The sequence below is a fragment of the Sinohyriopsis cumingii genome, unplaced genomic scaffold (assembly GCF_028554795.1).
Source record: "Sinohyriopsis cumingii isolate HCF-2022 unplaced genomic scaffold, ASM2855479v2 utg002126l, whole genome shotgun sequence".
Taxonomy (NCBI): domain Eukaryota; kingdom Metazoa; phylum Mollusca; class Bivalvia; order Unionida; family Unionidae; genus Sinohyriopsis; species Sinohyriopsis cumingii.
This window is the reverse complement of record NW_028316134.1, coordinates 72,053-95,089: the sequence shown is the minus strand read 5'-3', so window position 1 is coordinate 95,089 and position 23,037 is coordinate 72,053. Positions and strand designations below refer to the sequence as shown.

The 23,037-nt window shown below is 34.5% G+C and overlaps 1 protein-coding gene across 11 annotated transcripts in view; it reads right to left on the bottom strand.

The window, feature by feature from the left end:
• The window catches only part of LOC149771073 (phosphatidylinositol-binding clathrin assembly protein LAP-like), a 157,051-nt gene that overhangs the window by 92,798 nt on the left and 41,216 nt on the right, over positions 1-23,037 (bottom strand). For all 11 annotated transcript variants that reach the window (XM_089948848.1, XM_089948855.1, XM_089948852.1 and 8 more), the window contains exons 8-9: positions 22,495-22,601; positions 9,411-9,452 (exon numbers count right to left, since the gene is read on the bottom strand). In XM_089948848.1, coding sequence (XP_089804974.1) covers positions 9,411-9,452; positions 22,495-22,601 — 149 coding nt within the window. The remainder of the gene's footprint in view (positions 1-9,410; positions 9,453-22,494; positions 22,602-23,037) is intronic.

Sequence of the window (23,037 nt, the reverse complement as noted above, 5' to 3'; positions counted from 1 at the left end):
CATTTGGAGAGAAGAGGTTTTATTATCAAGATGTGATATTCCGTTCAGGAGGAGTTGCAATAATAAGATTTAAATGTCAGAGTGGCACCATTTTCAGTTAAGACCAACTAGATATCATAAGAATGTGACTTTCTGTTCAAGTAGAATTGTGATAAGATTTTTAAGATGGTGGTCATATCAGATGCCACATCAGCATCATTTTTAACCAGTACACGCTAGACATCATAAGAAGTCTTTTAGTGAAAATTTTATGTTGATATGAACATCCATTCTTAAGGAGCAGTGACAATAAGATTTTCAAGATGATACTGAATGTCAATGCAGCATCGTTTTCATTTAGGACCAACAAGACCTTGAAATGAATGTGTGACATTTCAAACCAATCCTTCAAGTAGTTTAGGAGGAATAATGATAACAAAAACAAGAAAAGCTTGGTATTGCTTCAAAGTGCATTCAGTGATAAGTTAGGGTCCAAGCTGAACCTAAATACCTGGACAAAATTACATATCATGCCCAAATAGATGAAATTGGCAAACATGGTGAAGTGAGTACAGAAAGTTCAAAACAGTTGCTTTGGACTAGTGTATTTGCATATTTTCATGTCAGATTATTAAAATGATGAAGAAATATTACTAAAGGTTAAAACCTTTCATGTAGAACATAAATCACAAACTTGAAAACAGATTAGTCAAAAATCAGCAACAGATGCCATAGTAGACATTGTCATTTCATATGTTTATATGTTGAAATATTGTATAAAATGATTAATTTAATTAGTAATGGTCCTGGATATGTCCACTAAGCAAAAACTTGCTTCAGATTGGGCAAGAAAAATTAAATTCTTCAATTTTTGGCACGAATTCCATACATAGCAATGTAATTTCTGATATTTATGATCATCAAATTAACACCAAAATTGACTCAAAAAGAAGACTTTTTCTATCTTTCCACCTTTCTCTATGAAGGGAAAATTGACGCAAAAGTCAAGGTCTTACTTTGACTAATGGGGTGGGGGTAATGTCATGAAATCAATGCAAGGCAAAGTGAACTCTTGCCTTTTGGGCCTGTTTAGAAGGCTAGAAGGTGACTATTGCACCTGAATCACCCTCCAGCATGGAACCTGTATGTATTGGGCACATTATCTAAAGCTGACAAGAGCAGACAACTCCCCATTTTCAGATATGTATTCTATCCACAATTATAAACTTGTTGTTGACTAGCTGTTTGGATAGTTCACAGCACACACTGGTAATGGCTGATACACGTAGTCTGTGCTCTGAATTGCTTTATATTTAACACATAGCCTGAGATTCACCTCCTAAGGTATCAAGTGTGTATGCTAAACAACTTCAGTTACATCTAATGAACCAACTGATGTTTTTATTACATTCTGCTTCATATTTATTTAAATAAAAAAATGAAAATCGGATTTAGTTTTAAATAATTTTTGCATTCCAGATTGTTAGCTTGTGTCTGTTTGGTAAAAATGCTACAAAGATTCCTATCCTTTAAAACAGACAACTTTAATTCAAAAGCATAAATATGTGTTAAAAATTCCCCCAAATATGTTTTACACAGAAAAATTCCATTTCTAGGAATGGGGGTTTCCAAGATTTAATTGTCTGAATCATTCCTGCATAAAAGTGTTCAAATTACTTAAAAGTTATATGAAATCATGGACAACGGTACAAAATATAACATTCTTAAAGTACTGGGTCAGCTTTTTTATAATATATTCTGTTCATTTAGTGTACATCATGATGAAGGTTCTTAATTTAGTTTACATTTAAAACATTGTGAAAATCAATAAACTGAACAAGAAAATAGTCCAATTACAAAGGGTTAACTATTGTTAATAAAAACTTTGACCTGACAGAAATTATAAACATGCAGAGAGAACCATTTATAAAAGGAGTATTTAGCATTTTCAAGACAAATAGCCTACAGTTCAAAGAGGCTACACATTGAAGTCTTTCTTGTGTGTTCTTCCACAAATATGGATTACATCTGTCCAATCAATTAAGTTTTGTATTTAGGCCAATTTGTAGTGGCATTTGCATGCCATATCTAGTTGTAGGAAATAATATTTTAGTGTTTGTACAACAAATATCCCTGTGCTACCCCACTGTCTGTCTGTCCACCAACTCGTGCCCAATGAAACTTTCAGCTATATATCTGAACTTGCTTTCACAGGCCAAGTACATGTAAGCATATATTTAGATATAAGATGGTGTTCTCAATAGTTTAAAGTTATAATCCCAAGGTCACAACCCCATCTCCTGGGGCTGGATCAAACTTCTAAGACTATTATACAAATATATAGATCACAACAGTCACATTCCAAGGTTTCAAATGTCTATCCTTAGTGGCATTAAGGACAGTTCTGTGACAATAATATATACAATTATACTGATGTAACATAAACAATTACCACTTGCTTCCATCCCCAACTAATGGATAACAATTCTAAAACTGTTAAGCACATCAACACTTTAACCACAACCATATAACAAGGTTTCAAGTTTCTATCTCAAGCAGTGTAGAAGTTTGTTGCGAGGCATAATGCATTGACACATGCATGTTACGACAGGCAGTATCACATCATCTCCATTTTTTCATTAAAGAGCTGGAGGATGATAATCAGATACCCAAATCAACTAAAACTGCTTATTAGCCAGCTGCCTGTCGCTGGCCCTATTCTTACAAATGATGATAAAAAAGTCTGATGTAGAGTAGAAGTTAGCTGATATATAACAAAAAGAATTTCAACGAATTTAACACAAGACCGTTTCTTTCTTTTAACTACTGAGTTCTGAAACCATCTCTGATATTCTTAAGTGACAAGATTTTCACATTAGCTGCTGTGGCAGCCATACTGAATGCAAGATCAGAACCATTTTATTTGGAACAAAACTGGCAGTGTTTAAGACTTCTGATGATAATCCATTTCAATATACCATCCATTCAAGAGAATTAGTGAGATTTTCATTATGTTCATTGTGGCAACCAAATTTGAGGTTGTGGGGCAAACTTTTAATTTGGGACCAGATCGATACTATAAAAAGTCTTTTTGGTGAAATCCTGAAAATCCCATGTCGACATGACTTTCCATTCAGCAGATATAGAGATAACAAGATTTTAGGATCACTACTGTGGTGGCCATAATGGATGTCTGATTAGAATCTTTTTCACTCAGGACTAACTTAAGCATAAGAAGTCTTTTGGTGATAATCCCATGTCGATAAGACTTTCCATTCAGCAGATGTAGCAATAAAATTTTCAGGATGATGGCTGTAGTGGCCATAAATGGATGTCTGAGCAGCACCATTTTCATTTAGCACCAAATTGACTTTGGGATGAATGTATGCATGTAAAGTTTCATGTCAATCCTCCATGTAGTTTTGGATGAGTAGTGATAACAAACATGTGCTAACAGATGGATGGATGATGTGTGCAAAACACAAACACCCTGCCATCTAATGTTAAAATATACGTGTATCACCCACCAAAGTGACTTAAACTGTAAAAATATATGAATGACAATACAAAAAATACATGACTGTGACAACATTTTACAGGACAGTGTTATACAAACCAAGACACATCCACAAATGAATGTGCTTTACCTTTTGGTCAACCGAGCAAATGTGCTGAACAAAAAACTTGACCATACTCAATATTACATTAAAGCTATGTCACACTGACCTGTTGTATTCACCAACACATGTCCATAAAAAGTTATACTGCTGTCAAAAATGCACAAGAATCTTTGTGAACGCAAAATTAAACCAGTCCCATTAGTATGAAAGGCCATATTAACCTAGTTTTGAAAAAATTGTGTTGTGCTTAACAAATGACCATGTAACCAATAATAATGGACAGATGGAAGGATGGATGGATGAAAGAACAAAGATGGTTTAGTTTGGTTTTAGTGTTTATGGTACTGCAACATATTGCAGGTTATATCATGCCAAAGCAAGTAGGCTGAAGGAAAAAAAGAAACACTTCCACATTTGCAGTGGGGCATAAAAAGGCTATGTATCAAAACAAGTCAGCAAACTTTATGTTAGCCAAGTTGAGGTTACTGTTGATAGCTTCTGTGGACAATCTGATTAACTTGGAAAAATAATTATGGTAACAGCAAAAGAGAAGATGGTGTATAACAATACATGAGAAAATAATCTGGACAACACTTACGGGATTCTACATGGATTTGGTTTACATATGAAAAAGAAAGGAAAATATAAGACCAAGTAAAATAAACTCTGTAATTCTTGTAACATGCTTGACAACAGCTGGGTCAGTATGTAGGCTTTTTATAAAAGAAAATGTGGTCTAATATACAAATACATAAAGTCACACTCTCAAGCTAATAGCTACAGGGTACTCAAAACAAAATACCAGATATGACAAAACAAGTCTGGAACAAATCAGATGTGAAAATTTCCAAAATGATGTTTGCTCAAAATATGTCAGACAAAAATGAAATCAGTGTGATTTTAGAAAGGTCAGTTGCGTTACAGTAAACACAGAATTTTTTTTACTTGGCCAAAGATGTATATTCCATAGCATTGTTAACCATTTAAGACTTATGTAAAATGTATAAATAACAGGAAACGTGTCTCTGTTTTCTTTGTTTCTATCATATATCTCTAATCAAAACTTGTGAAAACTAAGATATCTGCAAAGTTTGGCATACATAGCTCCTCAGTTTCAAATCATGCTTTTCCTTAATGTACAGTTTGTATCCCAAAAATAAATCTGCCATAGTAAAGTACAAAACTTTCCCATCACTTGCGGTAAACTGTATTGCTTATGTAATGACCCCAATCTTCTATCGCACCATTCATGCACCAGTAAATCAGAGCCAACACTGTTAACTTGAAATTGTAATATTACCATCAACAATGTAGATCCTGATCAACCAGAAGAAGAAAAAAATGCTTCATTTTTCAGTGATAACAACTTTGTTCTTTGACCCTAAAATAAATAGCTACTTCCCAACATCAGGTGCAAGCTATCCTAATGTTTGGTCCAGATCAATGATGTTGAACTAATGTTATTAAGTTGAAATCATATTTTTTCTGTCAAACACAGCAATCTTAACCTTTGACTCCCAAATCAACCGATTCCCTCCTTGCTCAAGGTGGAAGTCAGACAAAACGTCTGATAAAAACAGATGGTGTAAAACTAAAGCTGTTCTGGGGAAACTAAACATGTAAGAGATGGATTGACAGAGATACTGATGGACAGTCATGTAAAAAGGTGACTTCTCAGCCCCAAAAGTGATTCTAGTCACTCTTCTGCCTGCTTGTTTGAGCCCTGGAGTTGCAAGTGAACATATTAAAAGTATGTCAACAATTTACTGACTTTAAAAGACAGTAATAGCTTGCATCCATATATATCAAAATCCATTACTGTTATTTGTATCGGACAATGGAAATGAAAACACTCATGCATCAAACAAAAATTGTGTCGCACACCTCCACAGCTCCTCAAGAGTTATCCTGGGACAAATGCAGTAGCAAGCACTTTAAGAAAAACTGAAATGAACAATTTCAAAAACTATACTGGACATGCAATTGCATTGTGCAGAAGACACAAAATTTAACATCACCCCAAACCCAAATATCTATATACAGTGCAACTTCTCTTCTTTTGTATCATATGGGAAGAAATGAATTCTGGCTGCCTTAGGAAGGTGGTTATTTAAGGGACGCAAGAAAAATATGGAACATAATAGCTGGGAAAATCAGTCATTGGTCGGGTAAAAGAGAAGACTGTTTAAGGGATGTGAATATTAAGAGAGGCAGAGGTTGCACTGTACCATATTTAAATGTACAAGACGTAAAAAAATATGTACACAAATAGAACAAAAAGTCCTAGACCTAAATAATTGCATATACATTAAAACTGACAATATCGATGAAGTCATTAAAGGTAATTTATCAACTTTTGCAACAAAACTGGATATGAAATGCCAGATATTCTGGTTAACTGAAGTAAAGGGGAAAATGTGAAGATGGACAAGGGGTAGTGATCAGGATCTGTATTCCCAAAACTGTTTGAAAAATAGAATTCTAACAAAATTTATTTAAAGTCAACTTAATTGCCTCACCCACTCCTCCAATCCCATTTTTCAAATATACCTTGGAAACTTGCCAAGTATTAAGGGCAAATGGCTAAAAAATGTTGGAAGACAAAATGATGCCAGGTTTGTCATGTAGATATATGCCTTCATGATAAAGGCTGAATATAAGCCCTTTAAGATAGAAAAAAAAAAAATGAGTATTGTGAATGGCAAAGTATATACCTGCCCAGTGTTTAACCCTTTACCTCATACAAGCGTCTTTGAACGCCTCTACTCCATTCGCATGAAAGCGCCTTTTGACGCCTCTACAAGATTCGCATAGAAGTGCCTTTTGACACCTGCTGTAAACATCAGCCATTTTGTGCTAGTTTTCGTAGCGCCACCTTCGGGGAAAACCCCCCATTACATACTACATTCATTTCTGCGAATGACAATTACGTCAGATCACGTGGTCGCTATTCATGCACTGGTCGATATCTGCTATTTAAAGTAACTGGGTCGTAATCTCCAGTCTCCAAAATGGCAGCTGCGGATTTCATTCAGTACGTACGAAGTTTTCACGATTAGAATAACAACCAGGAAAGATTCAATAAATTAGGTAAAGTCTCTGATATTGATGTAGGCAGCAATTACTTTTTATAAATTATCAAATTCAGATGACTTAGTGATATAGACGCACACGAAAACCTTGTAAATTTCGAGTATCGGAAATGGCAGCTACGGTTGGTCACGCGGCCTCACGGACATGACAGTGAACGAGTTCTTTAAAGATTTTGAAGCACAAAACAAAATTCTTCTGTGAAAAATAATTACACAGCTATAACAATCGGACTTTACTCTTAAAGTTTTCCACATATAATATGTGTGTACCAAAAATGTAAAATGGTTAAAATTGTTGTTAAACGTAACATACACTAAATTGTTTAACAGTTCACAGGCAGGATTTCATTCAGTACTTACGAAGTTTTCACGATTAGAATCACAACCACGAAAGATTCAATAACTTTGGTAAAGGCTCTGATATTTATGTAAGCAGCAATTAGTTTTTATTGATTATCAAATTCAGATGACTTGGTGATGTAGACGCAGACAAAAAACGTGTAAATTTCGAGTATGGGAAATGGCAGCTACGGTCGGTCACACGGCCTCACTGACATGACGGTGAACGAGTTCTCTCTCGATTTTAAAGCACATAAAATATTCTTCTGTGAAAAATAATTACACAGCATTAAAAATCGGACTTTACTCTTCAATTTTTCCACATATAATAGATGTCTACCTAAAGTGTAAAATGGCTAAAACTGCTGTTAAACGTAACACCACTACATTGTTTAACAATTCACAGGCATGTCTATGCGGATGCGGTCGGCTAGGTAACATGTGTTCTATTTATAGCGTACTGCACTTTGTCACTATGCTCTATGAGGTAAAGGGTTAATAGTCCCTTATGCAGGCAATAGTAGGATATGGTTGACTAAGACTACTGACCAATGGGTCTCAATAACTTCAAACTTTGGTCAAGGTATGCAGTCTTAAGTAAACTTAATATGCAAAAACCATAATTTGCTTTTTAGACTTTCCATGACCTTGATTGCCAACTTTTAGATCACAGGATCTTGCGATTTCTGTTAGACTATGTGCATGCCATCCACAATGTCTGGCCATGAATTTACTCACTGAATAATAGTTAAAATTCAAATCCATTTTTCTTTGAGCCTCAATGACCTTGACCTTTGACCTATAAAATCATTAGTCCTCTTCAATACCTTAAAGGCTGACCTGATTGCTACATAACACATACAGGGATCTTAATTATTGGACATTTCATACGCAATGTGAAAACCTGACACATTTATTCACTGGATAAGGAGATTTAATTATGACCAAAATGCGACCTCTACTGAAACAGCTCAGCAACTTTTTAACAGCAGTCCAATATGCATACATGGGCTTGTGATGTCAGTGAGGGAACCATGTACAATACTGGTAAAATTTGTTTGTGGTTTTGCAACATTGTTTAAAGATGTGCACATTTTTATTCAGCACAGGTGAATACCTCTGACACCCATTTTGGCTTTCATTAAAACATCTTATGTTTAGTACTGACTTGCACATTATAATCTTGTCAGAATCACCGAAAAAAGGATGATTTATGTTTCTTAATCACTTTCTTCACAAAACAGACAAGTAAACCCTTTGTTAAACAGTATTAGCTGGAGAGCAATTTATGCTAGTGTGTTTGCACCTCTTTGTGTGCATGCATGTGTGTAGACATAAACATACCCAAGCAAAAGAAAAGAGAGAGACAGATGAACCATTGCACATCAAATTCTGATGAGATAATAATGTAAGATTTATAAACCTAGTCCCACTGTACCAATTCTGGGATACTCATCAGGTAAGTTTTTACCAAATAGTTGATACATTTTTTTTTTTAAATTGGTGACAAATGTTGTATCTGTCTCTTCTGCTTACACTCAATCCAACATTATGTCACTCTGAATTAGCATCCTTTGTTCTTTTGGAAAAACAATTTGTAGTATTTTTTTATCTTTTATTAATTCAGCAATGTTTTCAATGCTGAAAAAAGTCATTTTCAGTGCTGTAAGGTTTAAATTACACCTGCCTACCATAGTCAAAAGAAACAAAAATGGCATAATTTTCTCTTCCAATTTACTTTACCCATGATGCTTTGCAATTTTCTGATAAGGTCTGCTTCAAATCAATGAAAGTAGCCTTAGCCATGGACACTACACAAAACAGTTCCCCAAATGCTTATCTGAAGTAAAATTTTCATAATTGACAGTACAAAATTACCCAACTTTTCCTCTACTTTTCAATAAAATTTCATTTTTCTGTAGCTTATCATAAATTTCTATGGTTTAACCAAAAACTGAAACTTCCCCCATTTTTACTGACTTGAGGCAACCCTATCAGTTAAAATGTAAAGATCCCTATAAAATAATGTTAAACAACTAACAATCAATTAATCTTCATATAATTTGCCTACATTTTTTGCTAAAATGGATATTTAAACAAAAACAGGCTGAATCATTGGAGATTGGAACTGGATTTTGACCAAAATTCATAATGGAATCTGTTAAGAATTTGAACTAATGGATTTTTCAAGTTTTGGTTCTCCTCTCCACTAGCAAAACTGTAATGACATTGATCAACTCCAGTTACATCATCTAATTCAAGAGATTTTAGCTTCAGTTTTACGTTGCATGAACAAACAGTTTTGAGAACATGAGGCAAAATGCATGCAACAAACAAGCCCAATTTAAGAGGAACTGTTGGGTCATGAATATCTGCCTACCTTAGCTAAATCTGGGATATCCCCTTTGTCAATTCCTACATTCTGAAATGAAAAGAAATAACATTGAGAAAATGAACGATGCACACAATTATTTACATTGGATAATACTTCATCAAGCTGGTTCATCAATGAAGATTAAGATGGTATTCTTACTTTCTGAAATTGACAATGTGGTACATTCCCACTGAAAATCTGCAATTTAAGAAATTAACGTGACATCATCCATGTAAAAAAAATAGTATACATATATATATATATATATTTAGAACTCTAGATAATGATTTAATAAACTGGGTATTTCACTTTTTTTTATTGGAAATACACTTTCAATGCAGTTTTTATTTAACAATACAAAAGTCACTTTTTCTGAATGCATCAAATAGCATAACGATCAAGACTAATTCAAGGTGTATTTGATTACCTGAGAATTTTCATAGTGATAATTTACTATTATTCTGAATGTGAACAAAAATTCAGATCTTGTAGCATAGTTTTCATTGGTCCATGTTCTATTATACAATATAGACTAAGCTGTTCTAGCTGGAACACCATATGTTGACAACTTTGGACCAAATGATTAAAAATGAAGATGCTTTGGAAAATTGTGCAGTTTGAATACATGTAAATAGGTACATCTTTTTAATCATTTGGTCTGCATAAAATACACAAAGATACTGCCATCTTGAGCTTTGTACATTCAAGTGAAAATGGAAATGTAAACTCACTGAAAAGAAGAAATTGAATTTCTATAAATTTAGGAAAAGATACGCTGATATATACGGTCGAGTCTTTAGAATTAAAGTTTTGTTAGTAGTGACAAGCTGATGGCATTGTAAAAGCATCCTTTCCAAACTACCTGAAACATTTGATACCTGTCATAAAAGCAGTCCCTAATGAATAGCTTATTCTCTACAAAACAAGAATGTCCAAAAAACAAACTGGAAATCACATATAGCACAAATAAAGACAATATTAGTGTATATATAATACATGTAACAGAATGGGTGTGGAAGAAAAATTCCAACATCATTTACAGAATTGCTTGGAATAATCTACAACTGCATGCATGAACTCCATTTTGAAGAAACACTATATGTGCTGAATTCAAGTTACATGTTCAAAGATTTTGGCTTGATTCTAAACATGTTCTCCTTTCTAAAAAAAACATCCACATCAAATACCTTAGTTGTTCCAAGTACTTAAGGATGACTGTTTCTGAATTGTTGAAGTATTCTTTTTTTTTTTTTAAAGGACACTTTTACATAGCTAAAGGTCAAAACAATCATAGAGTATGAATAGTGATTTTATGTATGTATTAGCATTATTGGCCCCTCTGTACACGAATGACCATGTGGTACCAGCTAGAAGTAAAGTTCTACAAAAGCACTACTTGAAGTTGAAAATCAATCCCCAAATAAGGACCATCAGACAGAAAAGTATGGGAATAAGGTAGCCTGTCACTAATTGCCTATAAAATAATTGACCAAGTATTTCAAAATTCATGAAATCTGTATAGGTTGATTATCACAGACCCTCTAAGGAAATACCCATAGAAATGGGTATGAAAAGAAAGATCAAAGACCAAGCCTGCCAACTTTTCAAAAGCCAAGTAGGAAAATTAAATTAAATGATAGGGAGATTGGGACCAAAATTTGGGAGGTTTATCATGGTATTTTTTAAGCCTCGTTTTCACTAAATATTGACTGATATTGTGGATCCAATACATGTGAAATTCTCAAACTGATTCTCCCTGTGATGCGCCTTATTTTCCTCCAGGAAGTGCCCTCTTTTGATTTTCTGGTCAGCTGTGGCCAAAGTGCACAATAGCTAAAGGTTAGTATTAAGTAAACAAATATGAAAGCCATTGTGACTAAATAACAGTTATTCCTTATCATCGCAATTATCTTATGAAATGGAGTGGCCCTCTGTCATAATTAAAAGAAACCATGTTCTATAGAGTGTGCTATGTAAACACCACCAATTGATTGGCAAATAAATGATGCCCTGTTTTGTTGTAAATACACAGTCTCATGCTGCATTACATGTGGTAACTAAATTGACTTGAATAATGCTTAAACTTAAGGAAAAATTCCTTGTAGTGGGATAATTATTTCATCACAGTAATATTCACAGCTTATAAAACAGAACATGGCTTCTGTGGAATGCATAAGTTGTATCTATTTATGTAGGATTTTATTTTAGGAGACATGAAAATCAACAGACTGTAATAATCGGGAGTTCTCAACAAAAATCGGGAGATATTATGAAATCAGAAGGTAGGCTTGGATCAAGTCCAAATATTGAGAGCTTTTTCTCCTGGTGTGAGAGTTGACAGGTAGGTCATAGACCCACTAATGAAATACACATAGAAAAGAGTAATCAGGGAAAGACCAAGGACCTTCTAATGAAATACACAAAGAAATGTGTATGTTGATGAGCTCACAGACTCTCTAAGGAAATATACTTCGAAAAGAATCTGTAAAGATTACAGACCCTCTAATGAAATACACATAGAAAAGGTTATGTAAGCAAAAATCACACTCTCAAATGAAATACACACAGAAAAGGTTACGTAAGCAAGGATCACACTTTCTAATGAAATATACATAGAAAAGGGTATGCTGGTGAAGCTCCGAGTCCCTAAAATAAAATAACAAACAGAAACGGGTACCGTATTTTCCGTATAAGTTGTGACACCGTATTTGTTCGGACACCATAAATTAATTTTTAAAGTAATTTCTTTGTATGCTGTATGTTCTGGGACACATTGTTTTTTTTCAAGTCGTAAGTTGTGGGATACTTTAAAAATCATTTTATTTTAAAAATGATAAAACTGTGTGCTTGAGATAAACTCTTTAATCCAATGCAGCATCATCTCATCAAACCAACCCTTCTCCTGCATATGTACGATCCATTCTTTTGGTGCATTAACATTCTTTAGCTTTTTCATGCCATGACAAATTATTGTTTGAGGCAACACATCTCCTGATTCAGAAATTACAAAGACTAAATCCAGATTTTTGAAAATCTGCACCAGTCATGCAAGTTCTCTCACTTTTAACCCTCATGTTATTAGTACTCCATCCAGGAATGAGATCAAAGAACACTGGAATTTCATCCATGTTAATGATCATATTGTTGGCAAAATCCCCTTCTTCTCTTCTGGACTTCATGAATTCATCAAATGATTTCATTATCTCCAAATCTTCATGGCGATGCCGGGTCATCAATATCCATGCATGAAGCACTATATTATGTCACTTTAAAAATGTTGAAATTTATTTTCAAATTCCCATGAATACAGGTGAAAAGTTAACTTCTTTATGTCTGATGATTTAGTGTATTTAAAATAAAATAGGCACACTTCAAAAGAATCCAAAGTCAGCTAGATGTGTAATAACAATAACTTTTGTATTGATATCCTTTCTTAAACAAATCTTAAAGGTATCCCAAAGTCAGCTTCCAAGGTCAGCTTGCTTTGTAATAAAAATAACCTTCGTCTTTCATATCCTGTCGGTATGTTCAAACAATGAATTTACTGCTTACTGCCAGTTGTGTTTATTTTATTCACCACCAGGGCTTCTATTTGCTTGGCATCTGCAGTCATAATTAACACAAGTTGGCATTGTTGTCTGCAGGTAAATAGCATACAAAACAATAACTTGCTTTAATAATACTTTTTGTAACCCATCCTAGTGAAAAGCGAATGTACTTTCAAATAATGATTTTTATTTGCAAGATACTGTCATATAGTTGACCTGGATATAACACAATCCTCGCTATTTTGCACTTAACACTGTGTCATGTGTGAATGGCAGATGCCTGCAAGCAATCGGTTGAATATTTCCCTCTCATTTGCAATTTTGTTAGATCTAGTTTTCAGCTGGATAACAGATTCAAACCTTTGTGTACAACCAAACACAATTTGTTTCTCTATGTTCACATCAATGAACAATGTGTTGTGTGTTATCTAACATAAGCGATACATGCTACTGCATGGATGCCTACGTTACATATACAGAGTTTGTGGATATATTTGTTCTTTAATGCTCATTATGAAGAAAAAAAGATCAATAAATGATAACAATACAAGGTTAGTTTCTTCCATTTTATTATCAAAAATGCATTAATCTATTTTATTGCAACATGCGAGGGGGAGGGGAAAGGGTCAAAGTCAACACAAATTTATTTTCTTTCTTAAGTCGTGGGACATATGACCTAGCTGGAAAAAAAGCTTCACTATAAGTTCTTGAACATGACAAAAAATAATTTATATTTCTTGTGTCCCAATATATACAGTAAATACAAAGTCAATTAAGATCACAGACTCTCTAATGAATGAATTCTCGTACACTGACGAAAAAGGAAAAAGCCGTACAGTATCCAAAATCTGTGTCATAACAAAACATGTTATAACAAAGTTTCAATGTAATGTCAATGTCAAAGTCATTCCTGTCAGTTGCACTCAGTTAATATATTCTGAACAAGTTCAGCTCCATACAACATGTCACTGGACTTGATTAAAAGAATGAAAAAAGTTATCATGGGTAGGAATAAAATTAATACAAATTGTACAGTTTGACAACTGTAGAACCAATAGAACAAGAAAATGATCTAAGCGCAAAATACATTATAATCATTGATCCATGCACACTAAATTTCACTTTTACAAGCCATGGATAGTGCTACCTAATGTGACATGCACCTTTCAAACTTCACGACAATAAATAAACCAGACTTTATTTTTCGTAGTCCTGACAAACAAAGCTAAGTGCAAAAACTTTATACTAATACCCATCATTGCAACAACATTAAAAACACAAACAACCACAACAATTACAACACTAACAAAGTCAGAGAAGTGAAACCTATGAATTGTATATGCACATGGCTAGTGTACTATGTCATAATTATGATAGGGCCAAATAATTTCAGGTTAAGTTTTGCCACTTAATTTCAAGGCAAATGCATGCATCTGATTTCATCATTTTCACACATCTGGAATAGGATTGTGAGTCAAGTACCTGGTGAGCTGTGTGGAATCGGCATGTATTAATCCTGTTACCAAAGAATATTTGGTTATTGCAACCGAAATTGTCACTGCACAAATGTTCAGGAAAAAAGCAACATTCTTTTGAAAAAACCTAATACTTCCAGGTTCCTTGAATTTCCTCAGGTGCTTAAGTCATGGTCCTATTCATGATTTGTAGAATACATGGAAACCAGAAGCATAAGCTTACCCTGAAATTACGTGACAGCTATCCTGGTCACATTGTAGTATTCCAGCCATGTATGCAGACAAAAAAAAAAAAAATAAAGAAGACAAAAGCAGTAGAGAAAGGGTAAAGAAAACTCTTGAAACCACAGCATCTTACCCTTCGAGTGGTGGCTGACTGAAAATTTTAATTAATTCTCTCTCAATTATACTTAATTTAGTATAGAAACAAAGTTTATTCCAGAGTTAAACATGTATGAACAGAAGGATTTGAGTAAAATACTTAATTAAAACAAGCTAGTGAAACTAGCAATACAAAATCTGACAATTTTCCAAATTCATCTTTCCACAACTTGGCAAGAACTGGGGGGGGGGGGGGGCTTTTTTAACACTTCCATTCATGAATCTTTCTTTAATGGCTTTGATTAACAGTGCCTGCGAAATACCATGATTAAGGGTTAAACACAGACATGAACTCTTAATGAAACTTGCCCAAAACCCTTAATAGAACAGGTTGTTAGAAAATTATTACTTCTTTATAAGTTTACCTACTTTAATCTTTGTTAAATTTGTTTAATGTTATTGTTATTGTTATTGTTGGGTTTAACGCCATTTTTTAGCACACGATAGGTTATTCATGGCGGCCAGTATTAATGGTGGATGAAGAACCTGGGAAAACCCCCTGAAAGAACCACTGACCCACGAGAAGCTACTGGCAAGCTTTCTCAACATACCCACATTGGCTGAATCCTAGATTTGAACACACGCAGACAAAGGTGAGATGGCAGTGATTCGTAACGGAGAGTGCTTTAGACCACTCGGCCTCTCGGGGCCCCAAATTTGTTTAAGGAAAACAACAGAATGAAAGTGAATTAATACTGAACAAAAGTCCACTGAAGGGACAGATACTCAACTGGCCAAATTTGCAGGAATTCCCATGAATTCTATTTGTTTCCTCATTTAATTGAAATTAGTTTCTGAGTATTTAAACCATATCATTCATGAAATTTTCCAACATACCAAATCTGGTTAAAAATAAAAATATTTTCATATATGCTAGAGTTAAAATGTTCAAAAGAAAAGTAAAGAACAAAAATCTTTAACATTGTTTTGACCTTTAAACCCCTATAACCAAACTCATCTTAGATATTATCAAGGTCTCAAATAATGTCTAAATATATCAACTTGCTAAATTAAGTTAAATCTGTAATCTTTTTCCTTTTTTTGGTAAAGACTCAAAGTTACAAGGCTGACATCATTCATGGTATTCTTCAGGTATATCCGGAAATTAAGTCAGGTTTAAAAAAAATATTTTATTCATAATTGCTTGTGTTACCATGCTCATGAATCATTACAGATAAAAACAAGCAATTGTTGGGGACAGGCCCATACCATAAGCTCACTTGGCTTTGTAGCAAATTGAGCTAATTAGAATCAAGACCTTTAACCTTGAAATCAATATCAGAGTACTGACCATCAACTTGTTTATTACAAAAGAACTAAATGCTTTATCTTGTGAAAAATCATTTTTATATGTAGAAATGTGTTTATAAGCTCAGTGTAATACAAAAAAGCAAGCTGTGAATTTGTATTGACCCCAAGGTCAGATCAGCACCATTTTCATTCAGGAACAATTACATATTGAATGAAAATCCAAAGCCACTGCTACCATTTGTTCCACAGGAGAACAATTAAAAACCAATTATGAGACAGCTATTAATGTTGCCATGTTGCAGTCAGATCAGCAGCATTTTCATTTGGAAAACCAACTAAATACTGCCATAGTCTTAAAGTAAAGACCCATCTATATCAACCATCTTTCCAGAAGTAGTAGTCATCCATTTTTGAAGGTTAGATTAGGATCATTTTAACTCGTTCGGAGCCAGAGGTTGTTGTCATTTTCGCCTGAAATGCGAGTAGGAAAGACATTTTTGGGGCTATTTCTGAATACATCATAATACATCTGCGTTCAACAGATTTTCCATGAGACTAATGCCTAGTAGTATTAGAAACATCGTTGTCCATTGGTTGTTTTGCTTGTGCATGAGCAGAAGGGTAAAAGTTGAGTTATGTTAAAAAAAAAAATTTTGTTGTTTAATGGACCCATCATTTTCATATGGAAACCGCTCGTTATTTTAAATGCCCACCTTATGCTAGTTTTTGCAAAGGTTCACCTGTCTGTGTGCAGTTCAGACCGGTCTGCCTTAAATCTGAGGCCAAAAGGTCTAACATCCAGACACAAAATCACATTCTGACCACGAGCAAATTTTGGGTGAAAAAAAAGCGGGTCCAAAAAATGAGGTTTTTCTTTCTGTATTTTGTAGTGCAACTAGAACTTCCAGATTATTTGGTATCATTGTAGAGCTATATCTGCCTGCTTTTTTGTAATACCACCCACATTGGTGTATCTTAAATGGCCTTGATGCTGCAGAGCTTGGAAATAGGGTACAGCCTCATCACACCTACAGACAGGATTGGGGCCGAATGAGTTAATATAAGATCAACTACAAATAATAATAAATGTTGAAATGAAACCACATGTAGCATGTAGATATGACCATCATTCAGGAGAAGTAGCCGTAAGAGTTTCACACTGGTCACTGTGGCATCTATTATGGAAGGTAATGTTGCACATTTCTTTCAGGACTGAATACTCATTGCAAGAAGTGTTTAAGTGAAAATTCCATGTCAATGTGACCATCAGTTCAGTAGGAGAAGCAATACAGATTTTTCAGATAGGAAGAGAAAAATGTGTTTCTGGTCAGCCGATGATCCCTATTTTTTGTTGCCTAGCAGTCTCCCTCTCCCCCAAGCAAAGAAAAAAACTTCAAAAAATAAAAACAAAAACCAAAAATCTCAACAACAAAAATCCCAAAATGTATTTGTACATCTAACTGAGCTTGTTTAGCCCAGTACCTTAAGTGCTTAGTACATCATTTATACTAATCACTATAATATATATAAAAAAATTTATTTCATAAGAACTACCAACCTACCCTAATTTTAAAACCAGTGCAACAGGAAATGTGCATATCTGTTTTTTGCCTTAGTGGCAGATATTTTGTGAAGTTGGATCAATCACATTTTAACTCTAGAAACTATGTGTCATATGTAATGTTTCTGTGGAAACCCCATTTTGATAAAATCCATGTTTATAAAAATTATCCACTACAGCCACTGGAGTGGTCAAAACATCATTTCAAAGATACCTAAGATACACAAGTCTGTTTTAAATAATGAGGGTAACAGTTGAGAAAAACCTGGGAAATTCTTTTTCTTTAAAGATCCAACTCTATGCAAAGTGCAAAACTATAGAGCAGAAACAATAGGACTAACTACATGCAGTAAGAATATATAAGAGAAAATGCCATATTCTTACAGCCAACATAAAGAATTTTGTGACAGTAGCCATAGCTGTCATGTAAATGGTCAGATTGTTACCATTTGTATCTAGGAACAACTAAATAAAACAATCAATTCAGGTGAAAACACCATGATGTCACCTTAAAGGTCAGATTGTTACCAATTTTATCTAAGAACAACTAAATAAAACAATCCATTCAGGTGAAAACACCATGCTGATAAGACAATCCATTCAGGTGAAAACACCTAGCTGGCAAGACAATCCATTCAGGGGAAAAACCACACTGACAAGACATTCAGGGGAAAACACCATGCTGACAAGACATTCAGGGGAAAACATCACGCTAACAAGACATTCAGGTGAAGAAGTGATTAGAAGAATTTCCAAACTGCCTTGATGTTTAAGAGGTTGGATATGTCAAAACTATTTTCTTTCAGAACCAATTAAATAGCACAAAAAGTGTTTAAGTGAAAATCCCATTTCTAAATGACCATCCCATCAGGAGTAAAATGATTCAAATTGGCAGAGTTTACATTTAGTACCATCTACATATCAATAGAAGTCTTTTAGTGAAAACATCAAGTTGACACCATTTTCAACTTGATCTCATAAAATTCATCCCATCTGCTGGAATAGTCAAGTCATTCCTGGTCCATAAACAGTTTTGTTGTCCATCTGAGAAAGGTTCTGGCTGATGCATCAGTTCAACTCATCACCATGTCTTACTGGTGTAAGATTTATATGCCTCCAAGCAGCCAGTGCAGCAATCTTTTGGGTCAGAGCAATTTTTGTTGTTGTTGTTGTTGGGTTTAACGCCATTTTTCAGCACACGATAGGCTATACATGGCGGCCAGTATTAATGGTGGAGGAAGAACCCGGGAAAACCCGGAAAGAACCACCAACCCATGAGAAGCTACTGGCAAGCTTTCTCACATACCCCCACCGGCTGAATCCGATTATTATTATTATTACAGATATCATAAGAAATCTTTTAACTGAAACCCTGTGGAGTGACAAAAGTTTCAAGATAGCAACCATGGTGGATATCAGATTGGCACCATTTTCATTTAGTTTGGTCTTGTGTTGATGCAGCAACATGAAGGTTATATGCCAAGGTAAGTAGAGTCAAGTGCTTTAGCCCAAAGACACCATAATAGCCGATCTGGACTGATCCATTTGTAGGAATCAAACCTGCACCCTTCTGGTCACAAGTCCAGTACCATAACCAGTGAGACACTGTGGTTCTCATGATTTTCAACAGGACTATCTATGTATCATTGAGAAAAATAAACCATGATGATATGACCATCCTGGAGTAGCAGTAACAAGATTTTAAAGACGACTGTTGTGGTGGCCATACTGAAATTGAGAGAAGTGCCATTTTCATTTATAACCAACTAGGCCAGCAGTACACAACTCAAATGGTTACATAGGCCAGATTCAGCTTTATTCGGAACAATGCAGGTTACACTGGTGAAGTTTTGTGCCTATGATAAAAGCATAAATACACAACATTAATAACACAGGCTAATAGTTACACAAAGTGTGCTGGCGGAACAATGCCAATGACTATGCTATAACTAGGTGGGACATAAAGACCAATGCCAATGCCTATGCTAAAAACAAGTGGGATACAAAGACCAATACCAATGCCTATGCTATAGCAAGTGAGATACAAAAGCCAATGCCTTTGCTATAACCAAGTGGGACACAAAGGTCAATGCCAATGCCTATGCTAAAAACAAGTGGGATACAAAGACCAATGCCAATGCTATAGCAAGTATGATACAAAAGCCAATGCCTTTGCTATAACCAAGTGGGGCACAAAGGTCAATGCCAATGCATATGCTAAAAACAAGTGGGATACAAAGACCAATGACAATGCCTATGCTATAACAAGTGGGATACAAAGGCCAACGCCAATGCCTGTGCTATAACCAAGTGGGACACAAAAGTTCAATGCCTATGCTAAAAACAAGTGGGATACAAAGACCAATGCCAATACCTATGCTATAACAGGTGGAATATAAAAGCCAATGCCTATGCTATAACCAGGTGGGACACAAAGGCCAATGCCTATGCTAAAAACAAGTGGGATACAAAGACCAATGCCAATACCTATGCTATAACAAGTGGAATACAAAAGCCAATGCCTATGCTATAACCAAGTGGGACACAGGCAAATGTCAATGCATGTGCTAAAAACAAGTGGGACACAAGGCCAATGCCAATGCCTATGCTATAACCAAGTGAGACACAAAGGCCAATACCAATGCCTATGCTAAAAACAAGTGGAACACAAATGCCAATGCCTATGTTATAACCAAATGGGACACAGACCAATGCCAATGCCAATGCCTATGCCATGACTTTATAAGCTCTCTCTGTTCTTCCAATAGCCAAGTGATGTGGAAAAGAATTGCTAAAGCTGGAAAATTGCCAGTATCTAGTTTTCGCAGTCAAATTTGCATCATCTCTTTAATTACACTCTCCTTCGACTGTTCTTTATTTATCCTAGGTTTATGGCAGGAAAAAATGTTAAAAGAAAATGCTGTACTTTTTTAATACAACAATACATAAACTTCTAATACTTGTCCTGCCAGATGGTGACACAGTCACCACAAAAAATATTTCCAACATGTTTTAATTTCCATTTTAAATTTTTAATCTTTTCTATGAATTATAGTATTTACGAAATTTATCCAAAATACATATATCTTTTTGATATGTTACAATGCTTCAAAACTGTAAATTAAGAGAGATAGAATGAATAGAATTATAATGCTGTACACAGCTTTATCTGAGCAGCCACCTTTCGATATGGGTTAACAAAAAGTAAGAACAGGTGGCTGCCTAACAAACTATTTCAAAAACTGCTGGACAATACTACAAGTATTTTGTGGTTGTTCAAAGCCACGAGTTTAGATACCCAACACACAATGATTCCTATGTGAAAATAAATAGGACCTCCTTCCCAATCCATGATAGGAGCGCAGACCTGCCACCTTGAGTGGAATGAAAATTATGAAGCCAAAGGAATAAAAAAATATCAGGATTTGGAGAGAAAATAAAAACTGGATCAGTGTTTGCAACTATACATTACAAAATCTTTACAACTGACACCTCTGCTGTCTTATGCTATTAACTTAATATGAAAAATGTATGCTACACTCATACTGTGAAAATAATTTTTATATTTGCATCTTTTATGCGGAAATTTAGTGTAAATTCAATTAACACTAAACATCAGCATAAAAGCTGAAAATGGAAAAATGATTTTTATGATATGACGTGTTTTCCTCATGGTATTTATTGGTAACTAGTGTTCTCTTTGAAGGAGATATAGCCAGCATGAATCAAAATTGTATTGTGTGATTTATAAAAAAAAAAACAGGAGTTTGGATTTCTTTTAAAAAATCAGAAAACTCTTCTTTTTATACAAAACTTCAGGATGATCATGAGTAAATCAAGGTAAGTGGCAGGTCTGGGACTTCCTCCCCAATCCACAAAATTAAGTACAGATGAAAATGTGTTTCACAAAACCACAAACACAAATCAATTCAGAGTACTCTATCAGTATGTAATGCACTCCCAACTGTGATTAGCACTGAACCAGATCTGCCATCAAACAATGTGCCAGCTGATGAGTGTCTATACCGTTTGTTTAAACTTTTATTGATGACTGCTTGTTAAATGCTGAAGTTCTAAATGTTTTTTTTTATTTTTTTTAAATTTCTACATGATTATGGGTCAATGCAATCCAAAATAAAAATGTACCAGTTGGTGTGCATTCCCTGCTGTTACTCTATTCACAAGAAATATCGAATATTTACAAAGGTGGGACAAACTACTCATCACTAATTACCAATAAATAGCTGGATTAGAATTAAAAATTCATCAAATTTACACAGTTTAAAGATCAAACACTCCTCTAATCAACCAAACAAAGTGTGTGTTGGGGGAAAAATAATTTTCAGTAAGACAATTATTTTGATCACATAAATTTTCTGCAACATAAAGCCTGAATGGTTAATTTACAGCCAGTCGTAGTTCAAAAAAATTCTAAAGTGCTCATAAGCTTTTCATTGATTCTCATTTTCTTTCAAAAAGACTATTTCTAATGTTTTTGAAAAAATAGGATTCTCTTTTCCAGCATGATATAAGTTATAAGTAAGACAGAGATGCAAACATATCATTTTACATCAAGTCGCTCTCCAAGTTCATAGCACTGTGATTCACCTTGATAACAAGTGATGTCATATGAATGATGTTAATATTGTAATGATCTTTACAAGCAATGCAGCAAAAACTGAAGTTACAAAACTGGACTACCATTAAGTACAACAAACCATCTGCCAATGAATTAAGTGAGAAGATTAGATCTGCACTATCAGCAATGATGTGTGTGCCTCACACATCAGCAAATATAGTAACTTTATGAACAAGATTTCAATGCAGGTGGAAACTGAATTAGTAAGCTGATAACCAAGTTCGACTAAACATACCTCAGCTACTTTCAGGAACTCGGATACTTTGTCCATCCGTACCAGAAACTTTTTGTAGATATCTAGAGCTTCTTTACACTGCTTTTTGTTCATGTCAAAATATTTTTCTGAAAAAAATAACACCTAATGAGCATGAATTCCTAATGTGTAGACTGAAATGTAAAAAAAAACTAACTGGTATTTCAAAGACTAACTAAAACTGAACATGCAATCTTAACATTGTTGTTGATGCAATCTTTACCAGAACAGTGGCACATGTTATTACTGACAAAAAGATTACCAGAATATTGTCATGTTGCAGACACAATCATTAACAGAACAGTAACATCTCTATTGTTTTTACTGACATAATCACTAGCTACAGTGTATGTTGATGTGACCATGTAGGTGTATTTACTCATCTTAAATTAAAGACTTGTCGTTCTAAAATTTAATACCAATATAGCTTAAGTGAAGTCGATTCAGTCCTGATTAGAGAAATGAGCTGCACTTCAACCCTTATCAAGAAATTTCCAGACAAATATTATTATTGTTGTTGTTGTA